The sequence below is a fragment of the Myxocyprinus asiaticus genome, chromosome 10 (assembly GCF_019703515.2).
Source record: "Myxocyprinus asiaticus isolate MX2 ecotype Aquarium Trade chromosome 10, UBuf_Myxa_2, whole genome shotgun sequence".
Lineage (NCBI taxonomy): Eukaryota > Metazoa > Chordata > Actinopteri > Cypriniformes > Catostomidae > Myxocyprinus > Myxocyprinus asiaticus.
This window is the reverse complement of record NC_059353.1, coordinates 46,910,713-46,933,506: the sequence shown is the minus strand read 5'-3', so window position 1 is coordinate 46,933,506 and position 22,794 is coordinate 46,910,713. Positions and strand designations below refer to the sequence as shown.

Sequence of the window (22,794 nt, the reverse complement as noted above, 5' to 3'; positions counted from 1 at the left end):
TGACTGTACTATCCAAAAATAGGCATTACGGCATGATCATTTAATATATAAACCATCACATCCACAACAATAATGTATTTATAAATGTAAATAATGTAATTGAAAAAAATTATCTTTTTCAGAAAATATGAATAAAATAAAAATGAATAAAAATATTTAATAAGAATTAATTTGGGGGGCCTGGGTAGCTCAGTGATAAAAGACGCTGGCTACCACCCCTGGAGTTCGCTAGTTCGAATCCCAGGTGTGCTGAGTGACTCCAGCCAGATCTCCTAAGCAACCAAATTGGCCCGGTTGCTAGGGTGGGTAGAGTCACATGGGGTAACCTCCTCGTGGTCGCTATAATGTGGTTTGTTCTCGGTGGGGCATGTGGTGAGTTGAGCGCGGATGCCGCAGTGGATGGCGTGAAGCCTCCACACGCGCTATGTCTCCGTGGCAACGCGCTCAACAAGCCACGTGATAAGATGCGTGGGTTGATGGTCTCAGACACGGAGGCAACTGGGATTCATCCTCCGCCACCTGGATTGAGGCGAATCACTACGCCACCACGAGGACTTAAAAAAAAGCGCACTGGGAATTGGGCATTCCAAATTGGGTGAAAAAGGGGAAAAAATTAACAACAACAAAAATATATATATATATATTTATTTGTATACTTGTATATTTAATAAGAACATATTTGTGATTATGAAATGTGCACTGATGGCATTTCAATCAAATTTGTTTAGATTGACAGCCCTAATCGTGACTGTCACCATAATATAAAATTATCATGATATTTTGGGATATAATATTTTGGCCATACCACCCTCCCTTAGATCTTTGCTATCTGAAAATGCAAAATAGCCCACACAGTACAGAGGAACTCTGAAGCAAAGCCACGTTTTACAAACGGTGTCTGTTAAAGCACTTCTAATGCTAATGTGTACTGACCTTTCCCAGGAGTGAATTCAAACCGTATGTCATTCAGCTCCTTCCTCGAGTTCCTGAGTGGGAGTGGGAGAGAGAGAGAGAGAGAGAGAGAGAGAGAGAGAGAGAGAAGAAGAAATATCTGTGGTGAGAAATGGCTGTCCACATGTCCATCTGTTTGTAAGATAGCCAACTGCGATCTCAGCCCATCTGTGCCATTTTACCGAGCATGTTTGAAGAGCGTGACATGCAGACACATTCGTATACACACAAATAAGCATCTCAGCTGAGTTCTGTCTTCTGAGATCTCCAGATAATCATTTTTGGAGAAATTTCACCATGCTGGTAAGCAAGCAATCTGTGCCAATATCACTGTGTTTTGTAAACCTGCTAGGTTATTCCATAATTTTAAGTGTTTGGAGGAGAGATCATGTTTAACTAGTGCTCAGGTGGGCTTTCAGGAGGAGTGGGCTGTTAATTACAGTTTGTTTACTGAAGGAAGGATTCACTACACTGTGAGCTGATCAGTCATTTAACAGCATTTCATACCACAATACTAGAGCAAATCATTCATCTGTGTTAAGGCTACCGTAGATTGTGGAACTGACACACTTCAGTTATTTAGCAAAGCAGGCACAGTTATCGGCCAACCAACTCAATATGGCAAAATATCAGCTGTGTGCTAACCAGTAGGATTAACAATTACCACTTACAGATGTCAAAAGTCTAAGTCTTAAAAGGTGCCCTCAGTAATATTCATGTTTATGTTGCGCCGACAACTCTAACTGTTAATTTGGCAACAGTAGGTCGAAAGTTTTGCTGCTGAAATCGGTCTGTGCTTAACGAAATTCAAAGCGCTGCCCCCTAGTGGCCGAAGCAGGAAGTGTTGTTGAACATTTGGTTACGTGTGAGTTCCAGTTTCTGGGTGAAATGTCCACAGAGTGGTGTCAAAAGTGAGATGTTTTGAGTTGTAAATGAAGTAATACAGTCAGCAATTGTTAACCATAAATTCATACTTGTAAATAGCACAAATTATGCATATAAACAAACATGAAACTTATATACAGTATATATATATATATATATATATATATATATATATATATATATATATATATATATATATATAGCGCTGTCAGTCGATTGAAATTTGTAATCATGATTAATTGCATAATTTTTTGTAGTTAATCGCAATTAAATCGCAGATTTTCAAAGTGCTGAAATTTGACTCTCTCTCTCTCTCTCTCTCTCTCTCTCTCTCTCTCTCTCTCTATATATATATATATATATATATATATACTTCTTTTCCTATCAGAATGTATTAATTTCCTTTTTAGGGAAGAAAAGATAACAATCTGTAACAATATAATGCTTTATTTAAATTTTCCAAACAAAGCCTTCCACAGTATAAAGATAGAAATACACTAAAATAGCAGCAATTCAAGTAACATTAAACATTTCCCAAAAGTCTAAGTGGGAGTTTGACTAATTGAAAGAACATAGGTTCAGTATTCATTGCAACAGACATTATCATTAACTGTAATCCTCTGTAATTTGTTAAATTAATATTTTCATAATGTACCTAGTTAGAAGGTCTTTCATATGTAAGCAAGATGGGCATTATAGCGGAAATATACCCAAATGAATCGGAACCTAATCGAATCAAAATTGGACTTAATTCAAATGCTTGTGAATCGAAATCGAATCTAATTAGCCCTAGGTGGGGCATCGAATTTTCCCTTCCGACTGTTCCTGATATTTAATGGAGCATTTATTCATCTGGGCTCAGTAAACACGCCTGGAGTTCAGGTTATGCTCTGGTTCTTCTCACTGATGTTTATGATAAACCGCCCTAGTGTACTGGTGAGATCTGAGGGAGACTTTCACTTTGTTCTTTCCAACATCAAACAGTCTGTTCTGCTCCAGCAACAAGGACTGACAACCACATAAAATTTACCTTTGCAGGGGAAAGGCAATGGACACAAATCATATGTGCAGACACTGACTTGAGGTCACTACAGCTATGGGACATGAACAGCTCCCCGTCATGAGTCACAGTACCACTGACAGGAAGTAGGGGGACACTCTGGGAGAATCTCACGAAACCCATGAAGCCTATTTTTAGGATTATTATGATTGTTTGCATTTTGACAGCAATCTGGACTCTGTCCAAAAACCAAGTGAGCTGACAACATAGGCGTTCTGCCGACGTGAAGGCTATTCCAAAAGGTAAGCACAGCATGTCTAAAGCCTAATTTATACAACGGAAGTAACCAAACTTTTTTTCTCTTGAACGTAATACAGCACCCAAGGCAAATGAAAACTGCATTTGTACTGTGCATGGCAGCGTTTTAAAATTAGTTCATTGAGGGTGACGTCACAGAAGACTGTGAACTCTCATTTGTGAACATCACATCAGTAGGTAAGCCGTCTCTGTTGTAGCATTGTTTTTACAACAGCCCCGGAGAAACGTGCTTAAACGTTAACCATTTTTTACATTAAGAACGTTTTTAATGTCAGGTAACCTAGCTAGCTACAGTATCCTCAGCTGGCATGTGTGATGGTAAATAAAGAATGTCATGTCTAAACCACATCCACGATTAATTTTAACCTTCGACTAGCCAAGTTCTCCTAAGTCAAGAATTTCAGGGCTGTGTCTAGAAGGTAACAACCCTGCAGCCTAAGTCTTGCGAGAGTCTCATTCGCTGTTACTAACGTTAGATTTAGTGGTAGGATTAAAGTTAGGGTTATGTTTAGGAGTAGTGGTTGGTGTAGGGTTTCAGTAGGACTCAAAATAAATGCAGTAGGTGTGTTCGACTTCATGCAGCACTGTGCAGACCTATCGACGCCGGAATTGAAGCTGTGCATGTCTGTTAGACACTTGAGATGGCACCAAACACCAGCAGGCTCAAAACGTGACAACTGTTACTCGTGTTTCATGGGCTGAGTACGCAATGGCATACTACACAAACTACTCTTACTACTTCTGCTATATCAGTCTATGGCAGAAATAAGAGTAGTATGGTAGTATGCCATTACCAAGGTGTTTATTCTGACACCTCTAGTTCGACAAAAACTCTCACAAATCTATGTTTTTATAACAGTGCATCATGTTTATATCATGTTATATTATGTTTGTTTATACTGCATAACAAATGCCTTGATATACACCTCTTAATTTAAAAAATGTATTAGCATATGTTGAAATGAACATGAACCAAGTTTAATAAGTGCAGTAAACACTGCAATAAGGCTCAATTTGTTAAATTTAGTTGACAATATTAGTTAATAATTGTTCAGTCTAATTAAAATAATATATTTTGTGCAATCTAATTGTGCAGTCTCTGATGTTCAACAAAAGAGCTGATAATGCTTTTCTGCATACAAGCCATTACATTTTCTGAAAGGTCAAGACTCCATACTACAAAACGACCCACTTTAACCGCTGTTTCAAAGCTACAGCTGTGCTATTGAGCCCAGTGGACTTATTTAGCAGATTGACACTGCATTAGCCTCATTTTCTCTAGTACTAGATTATAATGATGACAATCATCACTGATGCTGCTCTCCTCTGTCTCTCGCCCACCCCCAACTCTCAAGTAGGTCACTTAAGTGATCGTTGGAGGAATCCGATCTTTCTCTAGGCTAATACACCAACAGCAAATTTAAGAGGAGGTTTATATAGCCGATTCCACATTATGATGCACGGTGGGTTGTCAATGACACAGTGGACCTTGAAGTCTGAAAAGGATTTAAAAAAGCTAAACTATCACGCCGGCAGCGCTAAATCCGTTATGGAGCTAATAAAAAGAAGTCTGTAGAGGCGTAAATTAATCTTAGCAAGGAGGAGAAATAAAATCTTTGTTTTATCTTTAATAGTGCCAGCTGTAGCACAACAGATGTAAAATGTTCCCCTGCAAGTTATTTTGAATTTTAGGTTTCAACCACAGATGTCACTAGAGAGCCCAACATTCTGTGCATTCTTAATCTAAGTGATCATTTAATCTCTATCATGAGAAAATACATTGTTTATTTATTTATTTTTTTATTATTTATTTATTTTTATTTTTTTGCATAAAAACCTGACATTATAATCTGACCTCAGGGGAAACACATTTTTAAAATATATGATATGACCCTATAGGTTTCTGTCCACCAGGGCCAGAAATTAACCATGACTTGGTGCACAAATGCCACTAAAAGTGACAAAAACTCACTAGACATTTAAATTGTGAGGGCAAAAGGCTTTAGACACTGTAGCAGTTTTGTGTTTACCGTCTCAGAGACCGGTATTGTTCAGTGTAGCTAAAATTACGTTTTTCTTTTTTTTTTTCATGAAACCATGTAACAAAAATTCAAAACTATTCTATTGTGTTATGATGTCTTGTAGAGTTTGACCGCTAGTGGATTTTGCTGATATCGATAAATACGTAGCTAAGGTAGTCAAATAGGCTGATAACTGATTAATCGTTCGATAGTTTTTAAAATTGATTAATAGAAAGTAAAAAAAAAAAAATCTACTATGACGGTCACAGACAAAGGCTACAAGAGTCCAAACTGAACAAAATATCAGATTCAGTCTACTGTGCAACCAAATCCTAAAAATATCCAGAAAATAAGGACTTTTTGTTGTTGATGTTTTTTTTTTTTTTGTTGGTTTTTTCATCCCCTTTTCTCCCAATTTGGAATGCCCAATTCCCACTTTGTAGGTCCTCATGGTGGCGTGGTTACTCACCTCAATCTGGGTGGCGGAGGGCAAGTCTCAGTTGCCTCCGCTTCTTAGACCGTCAATCCGCGCATCTTATCTCGTGGCTCCTTATGTATGACACTGCGGAGACTCCTCATGTGGAGGCTACTTTCCGCGATCCACGCCCAACTTACCATGTGCCCCATTGAGAGCGAGAACCCCTAATCGCGACCACGAAAAGGTTACCCCATGTGACTCTACCCTCCCTAGCAACCGGGCCAATTTGGTTGCTTAGGAGACCTAGCTGGAGTCACTCAGCACACCCTGGATTCGAACTCACGACTCCAGGGGTGGTAGTCAGCCTCAATACTCGCTGAGCTACCCAGGCCCCAATAAGTAGGACTTTTAACTATAAACAAGCCCGAAATATATGTACTTTTTTCGGGACTCTTATTTTGAAAAGACAGAGAATTGGCCTATTTAGACTGCTCTATATTTAAGTATTTACCAAATTAAGCTTTTATAGCCTATATTCAGGTTTTTTATTATTATTCACAAGACAGTTGGTTTCTATATAGTCAATAAATTTTTTTTTTTTTGCATGCTTTCGCTTCAATTTAGAACACTTCTTATTTATCTAATCAAAATAACAAAATATGCATTGAGGTGAGGATAAAATATGGATGAATATAGCTGCAAGCGACTGTTGTCAGGGGCCAAGCACATTTTTGCACAAAATTTGACAGAAAAGTTCCTGTGAATGCTGTGGACAGCTATTTTGGCATGACATTTCACCTGCTTTGAGCACAGTTGCAAAAACAGGATTTTCTTAAGTTACAGCCCCCCTAGCATAAAAAGTGAACGAAACTCGCCATGTTACCTCAGAATGTTCTCGTCCATGTGTACATATTTGTTAAGTTTGGAAATTGCACTCACAAGATACAGGCTAATTAGTCATTACAGGCCACGCACAAAACATATTTGCTTATATCTTTGGAATGATTTGACGCATCAAAATTATTTTGATAACTTTTTGTAAGGAGGGTGTGTAGATGATATATACAAAGTTTCATGAGAATCGGGCAAACGGAATAGGACGAGTTTGAAAAAGTAGGTTTTTCGAATAAATCAAAATTGTAAAAACATTTCTGAACAAAAAGCCTGCAGAATACAAGAACCCCCCTGTCCAAATAAACTGAAGTTTATTAGAATAAAAAGGACCATCTATCACAGAGATCACGAATATAAATGTGTTTTGTTCCCAACTGCATTTAGACTGTGCATAATATAACAGGTGTATTTATGCTGGAAATCAAGTGTATGAATGTTGAATGTAAAAGTCACATTAAATCTGACCTGTCTGTTCACACCAAAGACACATTGGAAAAACTCAGATACGTTTCTGATTTAATTCCACATATGAAAATGGCCCAGATCGGATTTGAAAATGTCAGATTCAAAGTGCTTTTGGCTGTTCACACGATCAATCAATTAACATATATGTGTCACATGTGAGTGAAAAATCTGATTTTGGCCACATTCAGCAGCAGTGTGAACATAATATGATAGAAAGCAGAAAAAATTGTGTGCAATCCCCTGCCAAATTCCATGCTCATTTTGTATTAAATGATACAGAACTTGCTATATCACAAATATAGCAAGCTATATATATATATTATAATTTTTTTTTTTTTGGGGGGGGGGGGGGGTTATTGACATTTTAAACTGGCTGCTTGTCTGGTCAAGTGGTAATGTTGAGCCCTGTTTTATATACAATGATACACAGTAGCCTAATAAAAATAATTAGAAAATAAAAACATCACCCACGTCTCCCGAACCGCTGTCTCATTATTATTTTCAGCTGTTTTTCCTGTTGTGCAAATTAGTGGGCACAAGCTCGTCTTTCATGCTGTTACATATTACGAATAAACTCTCTCATTACTATGCCTATGTGTGTGAGTTTGTGAATGAATTTCGGGATGGTTTCATTAGGAGCCAGTAAATGGGTCAGGTTCGTGGGGTGGAAAAGGAGGAAGTGGGGAACTGTCAACTTGAACTCAAAAGGTATCTTTAATTTGTATAATCAACAAAAAACAGGCTTCTTAGCACACTCATGAAACACAGGCGCAACAGGCGTGTGTGCGGGGCTCTCTCTCCCTTCGTAGGCATCCGGTTTGCTCTTAAACCTTGCCAACTCTCACTGTAATGACAAACAGCTGTTAGACACAATCATTGCCAGGTAATGATCTTTACCAATCTCATCTCCTGATCTCACTCTCCATTCACAAACCGGCACTCAACCACGCCCCCACCACCACAGAGCCGAATGGCGTGTGGTTGATACACACAGTCTACAATTGCAATATTAACATATTAAATTGTATTCGGGGAAGCAGCAACAACTATGAACTTACTTTGGTCATATGGATGCAAACAGTTTTGAATAATGACGCCGAGAACCCAACTCGAATCTTACGCAGTTTCATGGAGTGAACCCAGCAGCATAAAGTGCGTCTTACATTTTCTGGTGTCTTGTTAACCAGCATCGCTTGAATGTGCTGATTTACAGGCTTTTTACCAACATGTACATTCGCAGGCTATTAATATCACCAAAGCATATAATTACAGGGCGTTTTATAGTAGATAAAACACGCTGCATTTTTTTACAAGTACAGGAATGTGCACACCATAAAAAGTCTAAATACAATTAGTGACATGACAAGGAATTAAAATTACTGAAGCTCTGGTAATTGACAAATAAGAACAACAGAAGCTATTCTTCCAAAGAAGAAATTGACAAAAAAGCTGTTCATTTAATAATTTATCTGATTTACAAGGAGTGGCTGAATGGCAGAATATAACTGTCTGTCTTTGAAGACATTTCTTGTTGTGTGGCTCCCTGTGGTAGACAAACAGTAAAACAGCCTATATTATCTCCATATTTCTAATAGCTAAAAAATGCAGTTTTATAAATAGCTATTTCTTGTTATAGCTCTAGCCAAATTTATGCAATTTTGCATGTGGCCTCAGAATGTTCCTTTTCCCATGTTTTTTTCCCCAGTTTTGCTAAGTTTGAAAATTGTGCTTACAAGATACAAGGTCAGTTAGTTATTATGCCACACAGCCCATAACATATTTGATTATATCTTCAGAATGATTTGAAATATCAAAATTATTTTGATACATTTTTGTCTAGAGGGTCTGTAGATGATGTAAAAACATTTTTGTGAGAATCAAAAAAAAACAGCAGAGTTCAAAAAAGTAGGTTTTCAAAAAAATACATGTGATAAAATAGTTTTCTTGCGGGAATGGAAATCCATGTGTCCATATCACTGCGGGCACTGGTGGATTCAGAGAAGCTACAAATTTGTATTGTAGCCTATACGGTTCCGGAGTTATGAGCAAAAACGCGAATTAGCTAATTATACCGCCACCGTGTGGCCGATTGTCACAAAATTTGATACGCGGCTTCGAGTTGACACCCCGCGTGTGTATAGTAATTCCATAACCCTCTGCTATTCCCAATACGAGTTATAAGGTGCTGAAATTTGATTGGCCGTTGGCAGCCATTTTTGTTAATTTGTTGAATCGATTGTTTTAAGAATATGTTAGCATTTGAATCAAAGAAGATGCATATTTAATTTGAACTTGGTCGCTCAAATGGCTGTAATGACAGTTTTTTTTAGTTGTAGCGCCCCCTAGGGGTGAAATTGTACGAAACTTTGCTGACATCTTCTAAACATCCTGTTGACTAAGTGTACCGAGTTTGGTTACTTTTGGAGTTTGCATTGAGTAGATATTGATCAATTACTCAAATTGCATTAAACCAAAGGAAGAACTAAACATGTTGATTTTTTTAATCTGGCAAGAAAAAATGCTCTCATAAAAGGTAAAAATGCTCATGAAAATCGATTACAGGGGGCATATATTTGCAACTTAATAAAAACGTTAATTTTCTGACACTGCTATTCAGTGACTATGGTGTGTTTAAGCGTCAACTAAACATTCATATCTCTTTATCTTTAAGGTTGGATATTGTGATCCAACCATCGCCTGTGGCTGCATACTAACAGCACAGACAGCTTACAGCCAATTTTCTCACAGTTGTAATGTTTTGACAGTTTTCGGGGGTCAAGCTCTCGAGCCTACAAGCTGCACGCAAACAAGCACTCGAAACACCAGCACCTTGCTTGAACTCTGGTCTGTCAGCCACTGGGCGAATGTGTTTCAGCGATTGTGTTTGGCCTGTCGTTGTTATCATGCCAATCAATTCTGAGAGAGCTGCAGGGCATGGAAACATCATACTTGACACTCGTGTCCTGCTGGCTCAAGGTGATATTGGCCACAGGAAATCAGCCCCTCGCTGCTGTTTTCTCACTTTCTGCTCACGGCGGGTCTCGGGTTCTCTTCTAACTGACCTGATATCCCTCGTTTCTCTCAAGAGATGTCAACGAATGCAGAAAACCGTAAAGCTGTAGGGTGTCATTTTTAAATGTTAGAAAATTATCTCGTATGCCAGCTTAATATGCAAAGACAACTGTAAGTCACCATTTGTAGGATGATTTTTTTGCAAAAAGTGTAAAACATTGCTAAGTTTGTTTGAGCATGCTGACCAGTCGACACAGCAACATTGGCTCAACCAATAGAGTTTTGGGCGGGACTATCTGTTTGGGCAACCAATGGAAGACAGGGGTAAATATAGTAAACATATTGCCTTACAGTAATGAGAATCTAATCACCATTGAAAATAATGGGAATTGCAAAACAACTCAAAAGTAAAATGACCAGACGCATTACGGTAATGTACAAATCTAGTAGAGCACAGATGTGCTTAATTGTCATGAAAATTATGCTACAATGCTTGGTTGTCTTAATGGTCCTAAGGCTTCCTTTTCTTTATGCAAAATATATTTTCCACCTTACCAACAATAAAATAACTGACCAGCCACTACGAGAAGAAAAAAACCAAACTCCAATCAATAATATAATTTATTTTAAAACAATTAGTTTTTCCCCCTAAGTGCACTTAATTTTACGCTAAAGAGCTGCTAACTAATTAGAGTAAGACTTTGAGGAATTAAACTGAATTTGAAGTCCAACACTAATGAGGTTTAACTCTATGCTATTTTATGTGGTCATGAGGGGTCTGAAAACAGCATGATATCCTCTGGGTAGGAACGTTACACTCAAAATGATCAGAAATTACATTAGCAAATTGTCCTAATAAAGACACCTCCAAGTTTCACTTTGCAAACATATACAAAAAATATGCACAATTTTATAACTTTTCCAGACAAACTGGGCATAAAGTGGTGCCTTGGTCCAAACGTCATGTGATATTGTGGGCTCTTTTTGCATGGGCAAACACCACTCACATTTTCTTTAGAAAATGTACACATCTATTTTCACTTGCCCTCCTCGAAACCCTGTGGCACATCACTGAATCTATAAATACTAGAGTGAAGTTGTGTGGCTTAACAGCGTCTTTTTTTTGTTGAAAAGTCCAAGAGGAATAAAGCATGCTTATAACTTTGATTTAATCCATCTAAAGTGATTTCAGCTGCAGGTATTTTGATCTGAAACAGTTTTTGGGTAATTGACATTAAATGCTTAAGAAAAATTTACATGTGCAAAATGACATGTGTGACATGCTGTAATAATTTATTATTATTTTAAATAGTATTTTGCTAAATCTGTTATAGTTTTTATGCATTTAGCTTTTATGACCCCATATGAATTGAGAGACTACATTGAATATTCAATATAATATAAAAAAGAAATCGCAAAAGCCAAAATTATTTTGAAATTGTGGAACAATTTGGTGACCAGTTACAGGACTAAGATAATGTGTATACATTGTCCCTTAAACATTCTTCAAATACATTTTTACCTAAAATCTTAATGGTGATTAGGGTTTGGTATCAAGATACGCCAATTTGAATTGGTTCTGATTCACAAGCTCTCGATTTTATTCCGATTTGATTCTATTCTGATTCATTTGGGTATGTTTCAGTTTTCATATATGAAATAAATTCTCGCTCGGTTCAAACTGTAACATGGAACATTACAAATTATTAAATTTCAAAATTATCAACAGAGCAGTCCATTTGCTATTCATTGAACAGATAACAATTAATGCAACTCAAACTGAAATAAATGTTAAAGATCAATCTTGAGATTTTAAGAAATGAAATTGAGATTGTTCAAATGAAGACTGCGATTAATCAGAAAAATCGATATACAGATACTGTATATATTTTCCCTTAAACATTCATATAAATTTCAACCTAAAATCGTAATGCTGATTAAGGCTGGGTATTGATACAGATTTCTTGATTTGAATCGATTCCAACGTCAATACGGTTGGATTCAATTCGGATTAGTTTGATGTATATTTTAGTTATAATGTTCATTTTTCATCTCAGCTAATGCTAAATTACACAGGGAACCTTTTAACTTGGTACGAAAACATTCATTTTAAAAATGTACGATGGGGCACAAACTATGCAGCTCAATTACTATTTATTATACTATACTTATTATAATAATCAACAAAACCAAAACTGAAGTAAACTGTGAAGTAAAAGATCGATCCTAGGATTTTAAGAATCAATATAGGCATTAATTAGCAAATCAATATTTTTATCCAGCCCTAATGTTTATTTAAAAAGTTAAAGGGAATGGAATGCATCGACTGCCCGTTTTAAGATAGTTAACACAAACACAAAATGCAAATTAGGGCTGACAATTACACAAAAGGTGTTTTGTCCCTTTATAAATAACAACAGGATTTTTTTTTTTAGAAAAGGCTGTAAGATTGTTTGACTAAACTACGTCACAAAACCACAATCTTACCCGCTCAATTCAGAACTGTGAAACCCAACTAATGTGATTCACCCTCCGCAAAGAGGCATCACCACAGAGCATCAAATCTAATGCCGCCTCCTGCGTTCAGAGCGTCTTTACACACTAGCAGCAGATAAAGAGCTTTGAGTAAGACTCCTCTGGAGTTTCGAGGCAGAAACAAATCCGTATCATATTTCTGCACAAAGCCTGTCTGAAATGATTGGCAGAACGGCCTATTGTTGGGTAATGGGAGCCGACAGAACTCAGCTAAAACCATTAAGCCTGTTCTGAGCTAGAGCGACAGACGAAACGCCTTCACAGCCAACAGGCCGGATAACAACTTTATATTAGGTGGCCTTAACTACTATGTACTAACATTAAATACAAACAATACTATGTATTTACTGTGTAACTACATGTTGTTATGCAAAATTCCCACATTTGCTGCTACTGAGGTTGAGGTTGAGGTACGGTTAGGTTTAGAAGTAGGGTAGGGTTAGGGGTTAGAGTTAGGTTTTGGGGTAAGGGTTGGGTTAGGGGTTAAGTTAACAGTGTAGCTACAAATACAAGTACTTTAAATGTAGTTACAATGCAACAACATGTATGTACATAATAAGTACATTGTACATAGTAGTTAAGGCCACCTAATATAAAGTGGGTCCAGTTTTTCTTTGTGCATGGAAGAAGGTAATTCATATGGATCTGGAACAACATGAGGTGAGCATATGATACCAGAAGTTTCAAGGCAAAGAGTCAAGTCTGAGAGTTAGGCGGTAATGCCGGACTAACAAGTGGAAAGCTATGAGCATTCATTTGCATGTCAAGGTTAGAATAATTACAACTCTCCTGCGCTCTCTCCAATTGGCCTGTTTTTCTAGTGCTTGAGCTTTGTGCACTAGATAGGGGGTCTAGGGACCATATGTGTGTATAAGTGTATGTGTGTGGTTAGCGCACTATAATGACGTGTTGGGACTTGGGAGGAGACTGCGGATACTGTTATCACATCAACACAGACCCCAGTATACTGTATATACACACACACACACACACACACACACACACACACACACACACACACACACGGGGAGGGAGCTAAGCTTCTGTAAAGGAAAAGTTCTGCAAACAAACTCTACTGCATTTTCTCAAATGTGTGAGAAAGAGAAAATAGTCTTTGGGACTCATTTATATGAATAATTTATGAACATGAATTTATCATTCCAAAGCAAATCAAAAAATATAATTTTTTGAAAATAGTTTTCCTAAACATTGATGTGGATAGCGGGACTAAGTTGTGAAATTTTATATAATGCCAAGATACAGAAAGTCAGATTTGTTTTTAATCAAATTGTTTATCATGTTTCCAGGAGTGTTGGTTATTCATGTTTTTGAGACATTACAGACATTACATCAGAAATTAGCATAATTAATTCTGATTCAAAGCAGTGGTCAGCATCATCCAACCACTGCCAACCATGTTAAAGTGCACCTATTATGGTTTTGAAACATGCCTAATTTTGTTTTAAAGGTCTCATACAATAGATTTACATGCATCCAAGGTCATAAAACACTGTAATTTGCTCATAATTTAAATTGCAGCATTACCTTTTTTTCCCAGTGTCAAAAACGACTCGTTCAATAATCCGTTCTAAAGGATTCATTTTAAACTCCTCCCTTCAGGGAGCCTACTCTGCTCTGATTGGTCAGATGTCCCAGTCTGTTGTGATCGGTCTACCGCTGTGTAGTCTAGTGTTTGAGGGCGGGTCAGAGCTGTTCGCGAGCAGCCAATGAAGACCAGAGGTGGGTTTTTTCTTACCAAATTACGTAGGTTAGTACAGGAAGTAAGTCTGGTATTACTAACGACTCGTTTCAGGTGTTCAGAATCGGTTCTTTCTTTTGGGAGTCAATAACTCCATTTGTCATGCACTTTGATTTTTGAAACTTTGCAGACTTTTTTACATTCACAAACAGCTATATAACACACAACATGAAAGGTAATATTTGAAAAACCATAATAGGTGCTCTTTAAAATAAATTTCTACATGATCAATTTTGACACAAAATGTTTGCGTTGAGATTACATAGTAATTTTAAGTTAAGAAAACTAATTTCAAACATGTGGAAACACTATCCATGAATGAATCAATTTAAACCAAAGACCATTTTTTTATTGATAATACAACTAGCAATATCATTGTGAATAGTTAGGATCGCAAAATAAATAGGGTAAACTTTTAAAAGGAAGGAGAAAATGTCATGGTTACTGGTGTAACCTCCGTTCCCTGATGGAGGGAACGAGACATTGGTGTCGATGTAGTGACACTAGGGGTCACTCTTGGGAGCCCGAGACACCTCTGGTCTTTGATAAAAGGCCAATGAAAATTGGCGAGTGGTATTTGCATGCCACTCCCCCGGACATACGGGTATAAAAGGAGCTGGTATGCAACCACTCATTCAGGTTTTACGCTGAGGAGCCGATATAAGGTCCGGCCATTTCAGCGGGTAGTTCAGCGTTGTGGCAGGAGGGACCAACGTCTCGTTCCCTCCATCAGGGAACGGAAGTTACACAAGTAACCATGACGTTCCCTATCTGTCACTCACTTGACGTTGGTGTCGATGTAGTGACACTAGGGGTCCCTATACAAAACGCCACAAGGCTGAATGGTGTTACGTGAACTGGCGGTGTGTGGTGGGCAGACTTGCTGTGTGCCTCATAGCCAGCATACCAGGTCGACACGTAACCTCCCCAACACAGTTATGAGTGTCGAACGGCCCTTTTTGGGGACAAGTCGACTACCCAAAGATAGAGACAGGCTTAACCCAGTCGTGGCCTCTTTTCCCCTTCTCTTTTTCCACTCCCTAAAAAAGAAGGGGGATTATCCGACTGGGCCGCCAGGTCTAGTCGGGGGTGTCCCTCCCAAGGGGAGGACACCGCGGAGACCACACCTCGCCCCAAGAGAGGGGGGGATATTTTTAAGCGGAAAAATACGTCACATGGTCTTTCCAACCAAGTGGAGAGCCTTCAAGGTAGATCCTGCCCAATGGGGGAGGAGTTACTACAAACATGGAGACTGGGGCAGAGGGGCTCTGCCCAAGGAAGACGCAGTTTGCCAGCAGGGAAACGAACTAGCGGAAGATATAGATCGCATGGGGTTTAGCCTTACAGGGAACCACCACGTGCAGAGCACCTACCCCACAACAGGGCTCTTAGTTAGCGTGTGTACTGAGCCGGCAGTGAGTCTCTCCGAAAACTCGACTGCCACAGGGCTCGGAGGAAGTCAACCAGGGAACAAATTTTTTGAACACTACTGGGAATTAACGGCGCACGTCTTCAGCTCAAAAGGAGGTGGAAGGCGCTATGTGCAAGCGATACACCCGGCCGGCTATCCCGGGCTTATCCGCTTGTGTTGCGTGCCACTACCTGGGATGAAACCGGTTCCACCCGGAGGTTGTAGAACCTTGCAAAGGTGTTGGGTGTTGCCCAGCCCGCCGCTCTGCAAATGTCTGTTAGAGAGGCACCTCTGGCCAGGGCCCAAGAAGCCGCTACACCATGGGTAGAATGGGCTCGTAGCCCTACCGGGGGCGGCATGTTTTGGGCGAGATATGCCATGGTTATGGCGTCAACGAGCCAGTGGGCGATCCTCTGCTTGGAGACAGCGCTTCCTTTCCGCTGTGCACCAAAGCAGACAAAGAGCTGCTCAGAGACTCTAAAGCTCTGCGTGCGATCCAAATAGATGCGTAAAGCGTGCACCGGACACAGCAACGACAGGGCTGGGTCTGCCTCCTCCTGGGGCAGCGCTTGCAGGTTCACCACCTGGTCCCTAAAAGGAGTGGTGGGAACCTTGGGCACATAGCCCGGTCGGGGTCTCAGGATCACGTGAGAATAGCCCGGACTGAAATCCAGGCACGTTTCGCTGACAGAGAACGCTTGCAGGTCACCTACCCTCTTGATGGAAGTGAGCGCAGTCAGGAGGGCAGTCTTCAAGGAGAGTGCCTTAAGCTCGGCTGACTGCAAAGGCTCAAAGGGGGCTCTCTGTAGACCCTGAAGAACTATGGAGAGACCCCATGAGGGAACGAGGGGCGGTCTGGGGGGATTCAGCCTCCTGGCGCCTCTTAGGAACCTGATGATCAGGTCATGCTTCCCTAAGGACTTACCGTCAACTGCGTCGTGGTATGCTGCTATGGCAGCAATGTACACCTTCAAGGTGGAAGGGGACAGCCTCCCTTCCAGCCTCTCCTGCAGGAAGGAAAGCACTGATCTGACTGCGCAACTCTGGGGGTCTTCGTGTCGAGAAGAACACCACTTAGCGAATAGACGCCACTTAAAGACATACAGGCGCCTCGTAGAGGGGGCCCTAGCCTGAGTGATCGTGTCTACCACCGCGGGTGGTAGGCCACTTAGGTCTTCCGCATCCCATCCAGGGACCAGACATGGAGATTCCAGAGGTCTGGGCGTGGGTGCCAGAGGGTGCCCCGTCCCTGAGAAAGAAGGTCCTTCCTCAGGGGAATTTGCCAGGGGGGAGCTGTCGCGAGGAGCATGAGGTCCGAGAACCACGTCTGGGTGGCCAGTAGGGTGCCACCAGGATGACCTGCTCCTCGTCCTCCCTGACCTTGCACAGGGTCTGTGCAAGCAGGCTCACTGGGGGAAATGCATATTTGCGAATGCCAGGGGGCCAGCTGTGTGCCAGCGCATCTATACCGAGGGGAGCCTCAGTGAGGGCATACCAAAGTGGGTAGTGGGAGGATTCTTGGGAGGCGAACAGGTCCACCTGTGCCTGACCGAAATGACTCCAAATCAGCTGGACCACCTGAGGGTGGAGTCTCTACTCTCCCCTGAGGGAAACCTGCCGTAAGCGCGTCCGCTGTAGTGTTGAGGTTGCCCGGGATGTGAGTGGCTCGCAGCAACTTGAGGTGCTGCCGACTCTGGAGGAGGAGACAGCGGGCGAGTTGTGACATACAGCGAGAGGGCAGACCGCCTTGGCGGTTGACATATGCTACTGCTGCCATGCTGTCCGTCCGAACTAGCACGTGCTTGCACTGGATCAACGGCCGGAACCTCCGCAGGGCGAGCAGAATTGCCAGTAACTCGAGGCAGTTGATGTGCCAACGCAGTCGCGGACCCGTCCAGAGGCCGGCGGCTGCGTGCCCGTTGCAAACAGCGCCCCAGCCCATTTTGGAGGCGTCTGTCGTGACCACGACACGCCTGGAGACCAGTTCTAGGGGAACAACTGCTCGTAGAAACGAGAGGTCAGTCCAAGGGCTGAAAAGACAGTGACAGACCGACGTAATGCCCACGCGGTGTGTCCCGTGGTGCCATGCCCGTCTCGGGACTCGAGTCTGGAGCCAGTGCTGAAGCAGCCTCATATGCATCAACCCGAGCGGGGTGGCCACCGCCGAGGATGCCATATGCCCCAGGAGCCTCTGAAAAAGTTTCAGTGGAACCACTGTTTTCTGTTTTAACGCCTTCAAACAGGCCAGCACCGACTGGGCGCGCTCGTTCATAAGGCGTGCCGTCAAGGAGACTGAGTCCAACTCCAAACTGAGAAAAGAGATGCTCTGAACCGGGAGGAGCTTGCTCTTTTCCCAGTTGACCCGAAGCCCTAGTCGGCTGAGGTTTGAGAGCACCAGGTCCCTGTGTGCGCATAACACGTCTCGAGAGTGAGCTAAGCTTAGCCAGTCGTCGAGATAGTTGAGAATGCAAATGCCCACCTCCCTTAATGGGACAAGGGCAGCCTCTGCGATCTTCGTAAAGACGCGAGGAGACAGGGACAGGCCAAAAGGGAGGACTTTGTACTGATACGCCTGACCCTCGAACGCGAACCGCAGGAAGGGTCTGTGTCTAGGAAGGATCGAGACGTGAAAGTACGCATCCTTCAGGTCTACCGCCGCGAACCAATCTTGATGCCGGACGCTCGCTAGAATGCGTCTTTGCGTCAGCATCTTGAAAGGGAGTCTGTGTAAAGCCCGGTTCAGTACTCGCAGGTCCAAGATTGGCCGCAACCCACCGCCTTTTTTCGGTACGATGAAGTAGGGGCTGTAAAACCCTTTCTTCATCTCGGCTGGAGGGACAGGTTCTATCGCGCCCTTCATAGGAGGGTAGCAATCTCTGCGCGCAGGGTATCAGCGTTTTCACCCTTGACCAAGGTGAAGTGGATACCGCTGAACCTGGGCGGGCCCTGGCAAACTGAATCGCGTAGCCGAATCGGACGGTCCGGACCAGCCACCGCGATGGATTGGGAAGCGCAAGCCATGCGTCCAAATTCTGTGCGAGGGGGACCAAGGGGACAACGTCATCGGACATCGGCAGGTGGGGCCTCGCGGCGGGGTGGAGCGCAAGGTGCCACAGCACGTCGTGGCCGTGCTGAGTCTAGGGACATCGAAGAACTTACCTGGCTCCTTGTGACCACCCCCGGAACAGCCTGAGACGGGGGAGGAAGAGGCCTGTCCTCGTAACCTGTGGAGGCTGCCACATCGGGGGCGAAAGTGCGGCTTCCTTCCTGTGTGCCACAGCTGGGTGCTCAGGGGTGGAAAGGGCACCGCTGGAGCGCCAATCCTGCAAGAAAAAGCCCGTGGACGGTAGTCGTGGTGACGACGTGTGTATGTGACCCAGGGAGGAAGGAAGCCGCTCTTTTGCTGAACTGTTGGGTACCGCAGCCACTTGGGCGTGCGGCGAAATCAAACAAAAAGACAAAAAAAGATTTTCCACCCGGCCCTCCACCAGGGGATGGAGTGGTCTTTCTACCAGCTCCATGTGAGTGGGTTCCCTCGTCCCTGGGTTGCCCGTCTCAGGGGCGCCTCGAGGACCCCCGTGGGTTCTTCAGCACCGGCTGTGAGACGGGTGGCGTCGGCTTCCTGCGGTGGGCTCCACGCCGGGGCCGGGCCGGAGGGGCGGGCTGTGGCGGAGCCGGTGCAGTCACCGCAGGGGGACGCCCTTGGCGACAAGCAGACGGGGTGCGAGATCTTGAGCCGCGCCGGGGCAGGATGTGCCGGATTGCTTCCGTCAGCTGCTTTACTGTCGAGAACTGCTGGGCAAAGTCCTCAACGGTGTCGCTGAATAGGCCCACCTGGGAAATGGGGGCAGCAAGGAACTGTGTCTTGTCAGCCTCGCCCATCTCGACCAGGTTGAGCCACAGGTGACGCTCCTGGACCACTAGTGTGGCCATCGTCCGCCCGAGAGACCGCGCCGTGACCTACGCATCAAATCTGGGGCGGAACTACTCTCGTGCAGTTCTTTCAGCACCTTGGCTTGGTGGACCTGCAGGAGAGCCATGGCGTGCAGGGCAGAGGCGGCTTGTCCAGCAGCGCTGTAGGCCTTAGCCGTCAGGGACGACGTGAGCCTACAGGGCTTGGACGGGAGCTTAGGGCGTCCACGCCAGGTGGCGGCGCTCTGCAGGCATAAGTGCACCGCGAGCGCCTTATCCACCGGGGGAATCGCTGTATAGCCCCTGGCCACCCCGCCATCGAGGGTAGTGAGAGCTGGGGAACTGCGGAGTTGGGGTAGGGCAGTAAAAGGTGCCTCCCACGACTTCGTCAGCTTCTCATGCACCTCCGGGAAGAATGGCACTGGAGCGGGGTACGGCTGTTTTGAGCGGCGCCGCGAGCCCAGAAACCAATCGTCAAGCCGCGAGGGTTCAGGGGAGAGCGGAGGGTTCCACTCTAGCCCGACACTCGCGGCCGCCAGGGAAAGCATGTCCATCATTTCGGCATCGGCCTGTAACTGGGCGACCGTCCCCGAAGCTGAGGCTTCTGCTTCTGACTGGACAAGCCTGCTCTCCGATGCTGCGCTCGAGAGCTCATCATCTTCGCGGGCCCCGACTCATCCGGAAGCCCGATTGGGGCAGAAGAGCGTGCTGGGGAATGGGAGGTACGCGGGGGGATACCCGGCGGAGGCGATCCCATTGAGGTCCCCTTACGAAAGCAAGCCGCGACCGCAACGTTGCCATGGTCACGTTCTCGCAGTGAGAACATGAACCATTCATAAACGCTGCCTCCGTGTGGGTCGCGCCCAGACACGAAAGACAGCAATCACGACCATCCGAAGTTGAGAGAAAACGACCGCAACCAGGAATAACACACGATCGGAAAGGCATCTTTAGAAAGACGCGTATTTAAAAAGACGTTCCGTGTGTGCACTCTTTTAGAGAAATATACTCTTTTAGAGGGGAAAAACGCTCTTTCAGAAGATATACTCTCTAGTTTTTCTGCCGAAGCGCCCAGGGGCGTTCTCTGCAGTGCACCAGTGCAGAGGAGGGAGAAGCCGCTGAAATGCGCCGTCAGATCCAGCAGAGGTGAATGAACAGTAGCATTCAGCTCAATGAGCATGACCGTTCAGCTCCGAAGAGAAAATCTGAATGAGTGGTTGCATACCAGCTCCTTTTATACCCATATGTCCGGGGGAGTGGCATGCAAATACCACTCGCCTACTTTCATTGGCCTTTTATTAAAGACCTCGACACCAACGACACCTATTCACCAATGAGTGAGTGACAGATAGGGAACACTATACTCTACATTTGTTGTTGTTTCCACCACCAAATTCTATTATACACAATACAGAATTAGAATGTGCTGGAAATGACACTGTGGTGGGAATTACATGACTTTCAGAAGAAGTGGAAAAAAAAGTAAAAAAAAAAAAAAAAAAATAAGTAAAATCTCAAGTGATGCATGTATATACGCTGTTGGACATTGTTAGTAGACTAAGTGTGATTTTACTTTCTAGATGTCCACAGTGCTAGAAGTGCCCAAAGTTGAAAAAACACCATAATATAGAAAATACGGTTGCAGGTGTTCGCTTATCTGCATTTTTCAACAGTTTCAAATCTGGCTCACCCTATCAGAATTTACCGTTTTATAATGAGCATTTGCATGGGTACGTTTTGGTTCTCACTTGCTGAAATTTATGCATACAGTATTGAAGAGAAATGAAGAGGATCTGCATTCAGAATAAAATGTCTAGAAATTCCACCTCTCCTGAGAATTTCTTTCTCTCTCTCATTCTTTCTCGCTCCAAGCCTCTAAACACATCACATATTATCTTATCAAACACCGACATTTTTCTGTCTGCCAGCTGAATTCCAATAAACCTCAGATTTATAGACTCCTGCCTCTCTGCACTTCATGATAGGATCCCAAGATTTCACACTGTATTTCAATAATAATAAAAAAAAAAGATATATATCTGTATATTAGGAAACTCACTGAAAAACCTCTTTTGTTAAGCAAGTGAACAATGTGATCGCTGAATGATGTTTGGACCAGTATAATGCATTTTAAAAGAGTGTGCTTTCATACTTTACCGTAATCCATGGATTTAGATGGTATCTAGCGTAAACATTTCCACTAAACTAGGGTCTGTAGATTCATTCAAGCATTATATGTGTCTAAAGGCCACGGCATACTCATGGAGAAGTTCTTCTTCATTTTCTGCTCAGAGTAGAAAAAAAGTTGAGCAAGGGTATATGGTTTGTGAACATTCAGAAACAGTCCATGTCACTGTGGGAGGTGTTTAGAGCAGCATTTAAATATGAGGACGCACAAGACTACATGTAAAACATCAACTTATGTGAGATGGAAATGTGTAATCAATGACTACGTGCCTCACTCTATGAGCAGAATTCACACGGGGTCAGTAGAAGAAGCTGTTTGAACCACTCGATGATGATTTAAAGTAATATTTATGCAGTATATAAGTGTAATTTGTCATGTTCACATTCTGCATTCATGGCGCAAATGCGGTTACACTCTGTTATTGTAATTTATGATGACACTGATACTACTGCAAAAATGGGTGCATAAAAGAGTGTTAATGGGCAGAATATAGACTGATGATAAGAGGCATATCTTACTTTAGGCAGATGTGTGAATGGCTTTCACTGCAGATGGCACGATTGAATGAGCATGAGTAGATTTGATTCCTTTTGTAGACTAATTAAACAAAAAACAAACAAAAAAATCACATGACCCGTTCTTAGAAACGATTATACAGATGTAGGTAAGTTTGCACCAGCTTGCTAATAACTCTGCATGCCGGTGTGTTCATGTTGACTAATCTTAACTGACTGAATGGGAATTAGTTGTCGACCTAAAAGTAGGTGGAGCTCCAGATCACTCCTACTGATTACGTGGACCACTGGCAGCAAGACGTGTTTAGCAGCCAGTAAGAAGTTCTTCTGAAAATCTGCACTGGTGCGCATTTACGAACCAACAAAATGTACTCAAGAACACATTCGTTTTGGCCAGATTTTGTTCTAAATGACATCACACCTGTTCTTCGATTTCATATGAAGTGTGCCAGGGCCTTGACATATTTATACAGCCCTTTCAAAATTCATTTCACAATTAAGTCAAATATT

General features: G+C 42.8%; 1 protein-coding gene across 3 annotated transcripts in view; it reads right to left on the bottom strand.

The window, feature by feature from the left end:
* Window positions 1-22,794, bottom strand: part of LOC127447644 (STE20/SPS1-related proline-alanine-rich protein kinase-like) — a 95,017-nt gene that overhangs the window by 16,349 nt on the left and 55,874 nt on the right. For 2 of the 3 annotated variants that reach the window (XM_051709602.1, XM_051709601.1), the window contains exon 15: window positions 934-986. In XM_051709602.1, the coding sequence (XP_051565562.1) occupies window positions 934-986 (53 nt within the window). Of the gene's footprint in view, window positions 1-933; window positions 987-7,318; window positions 7,797-22,794 lie in introns of those variants that run through there. The other variant, XM_051709603.1, reaches the window with a different exon arrangement.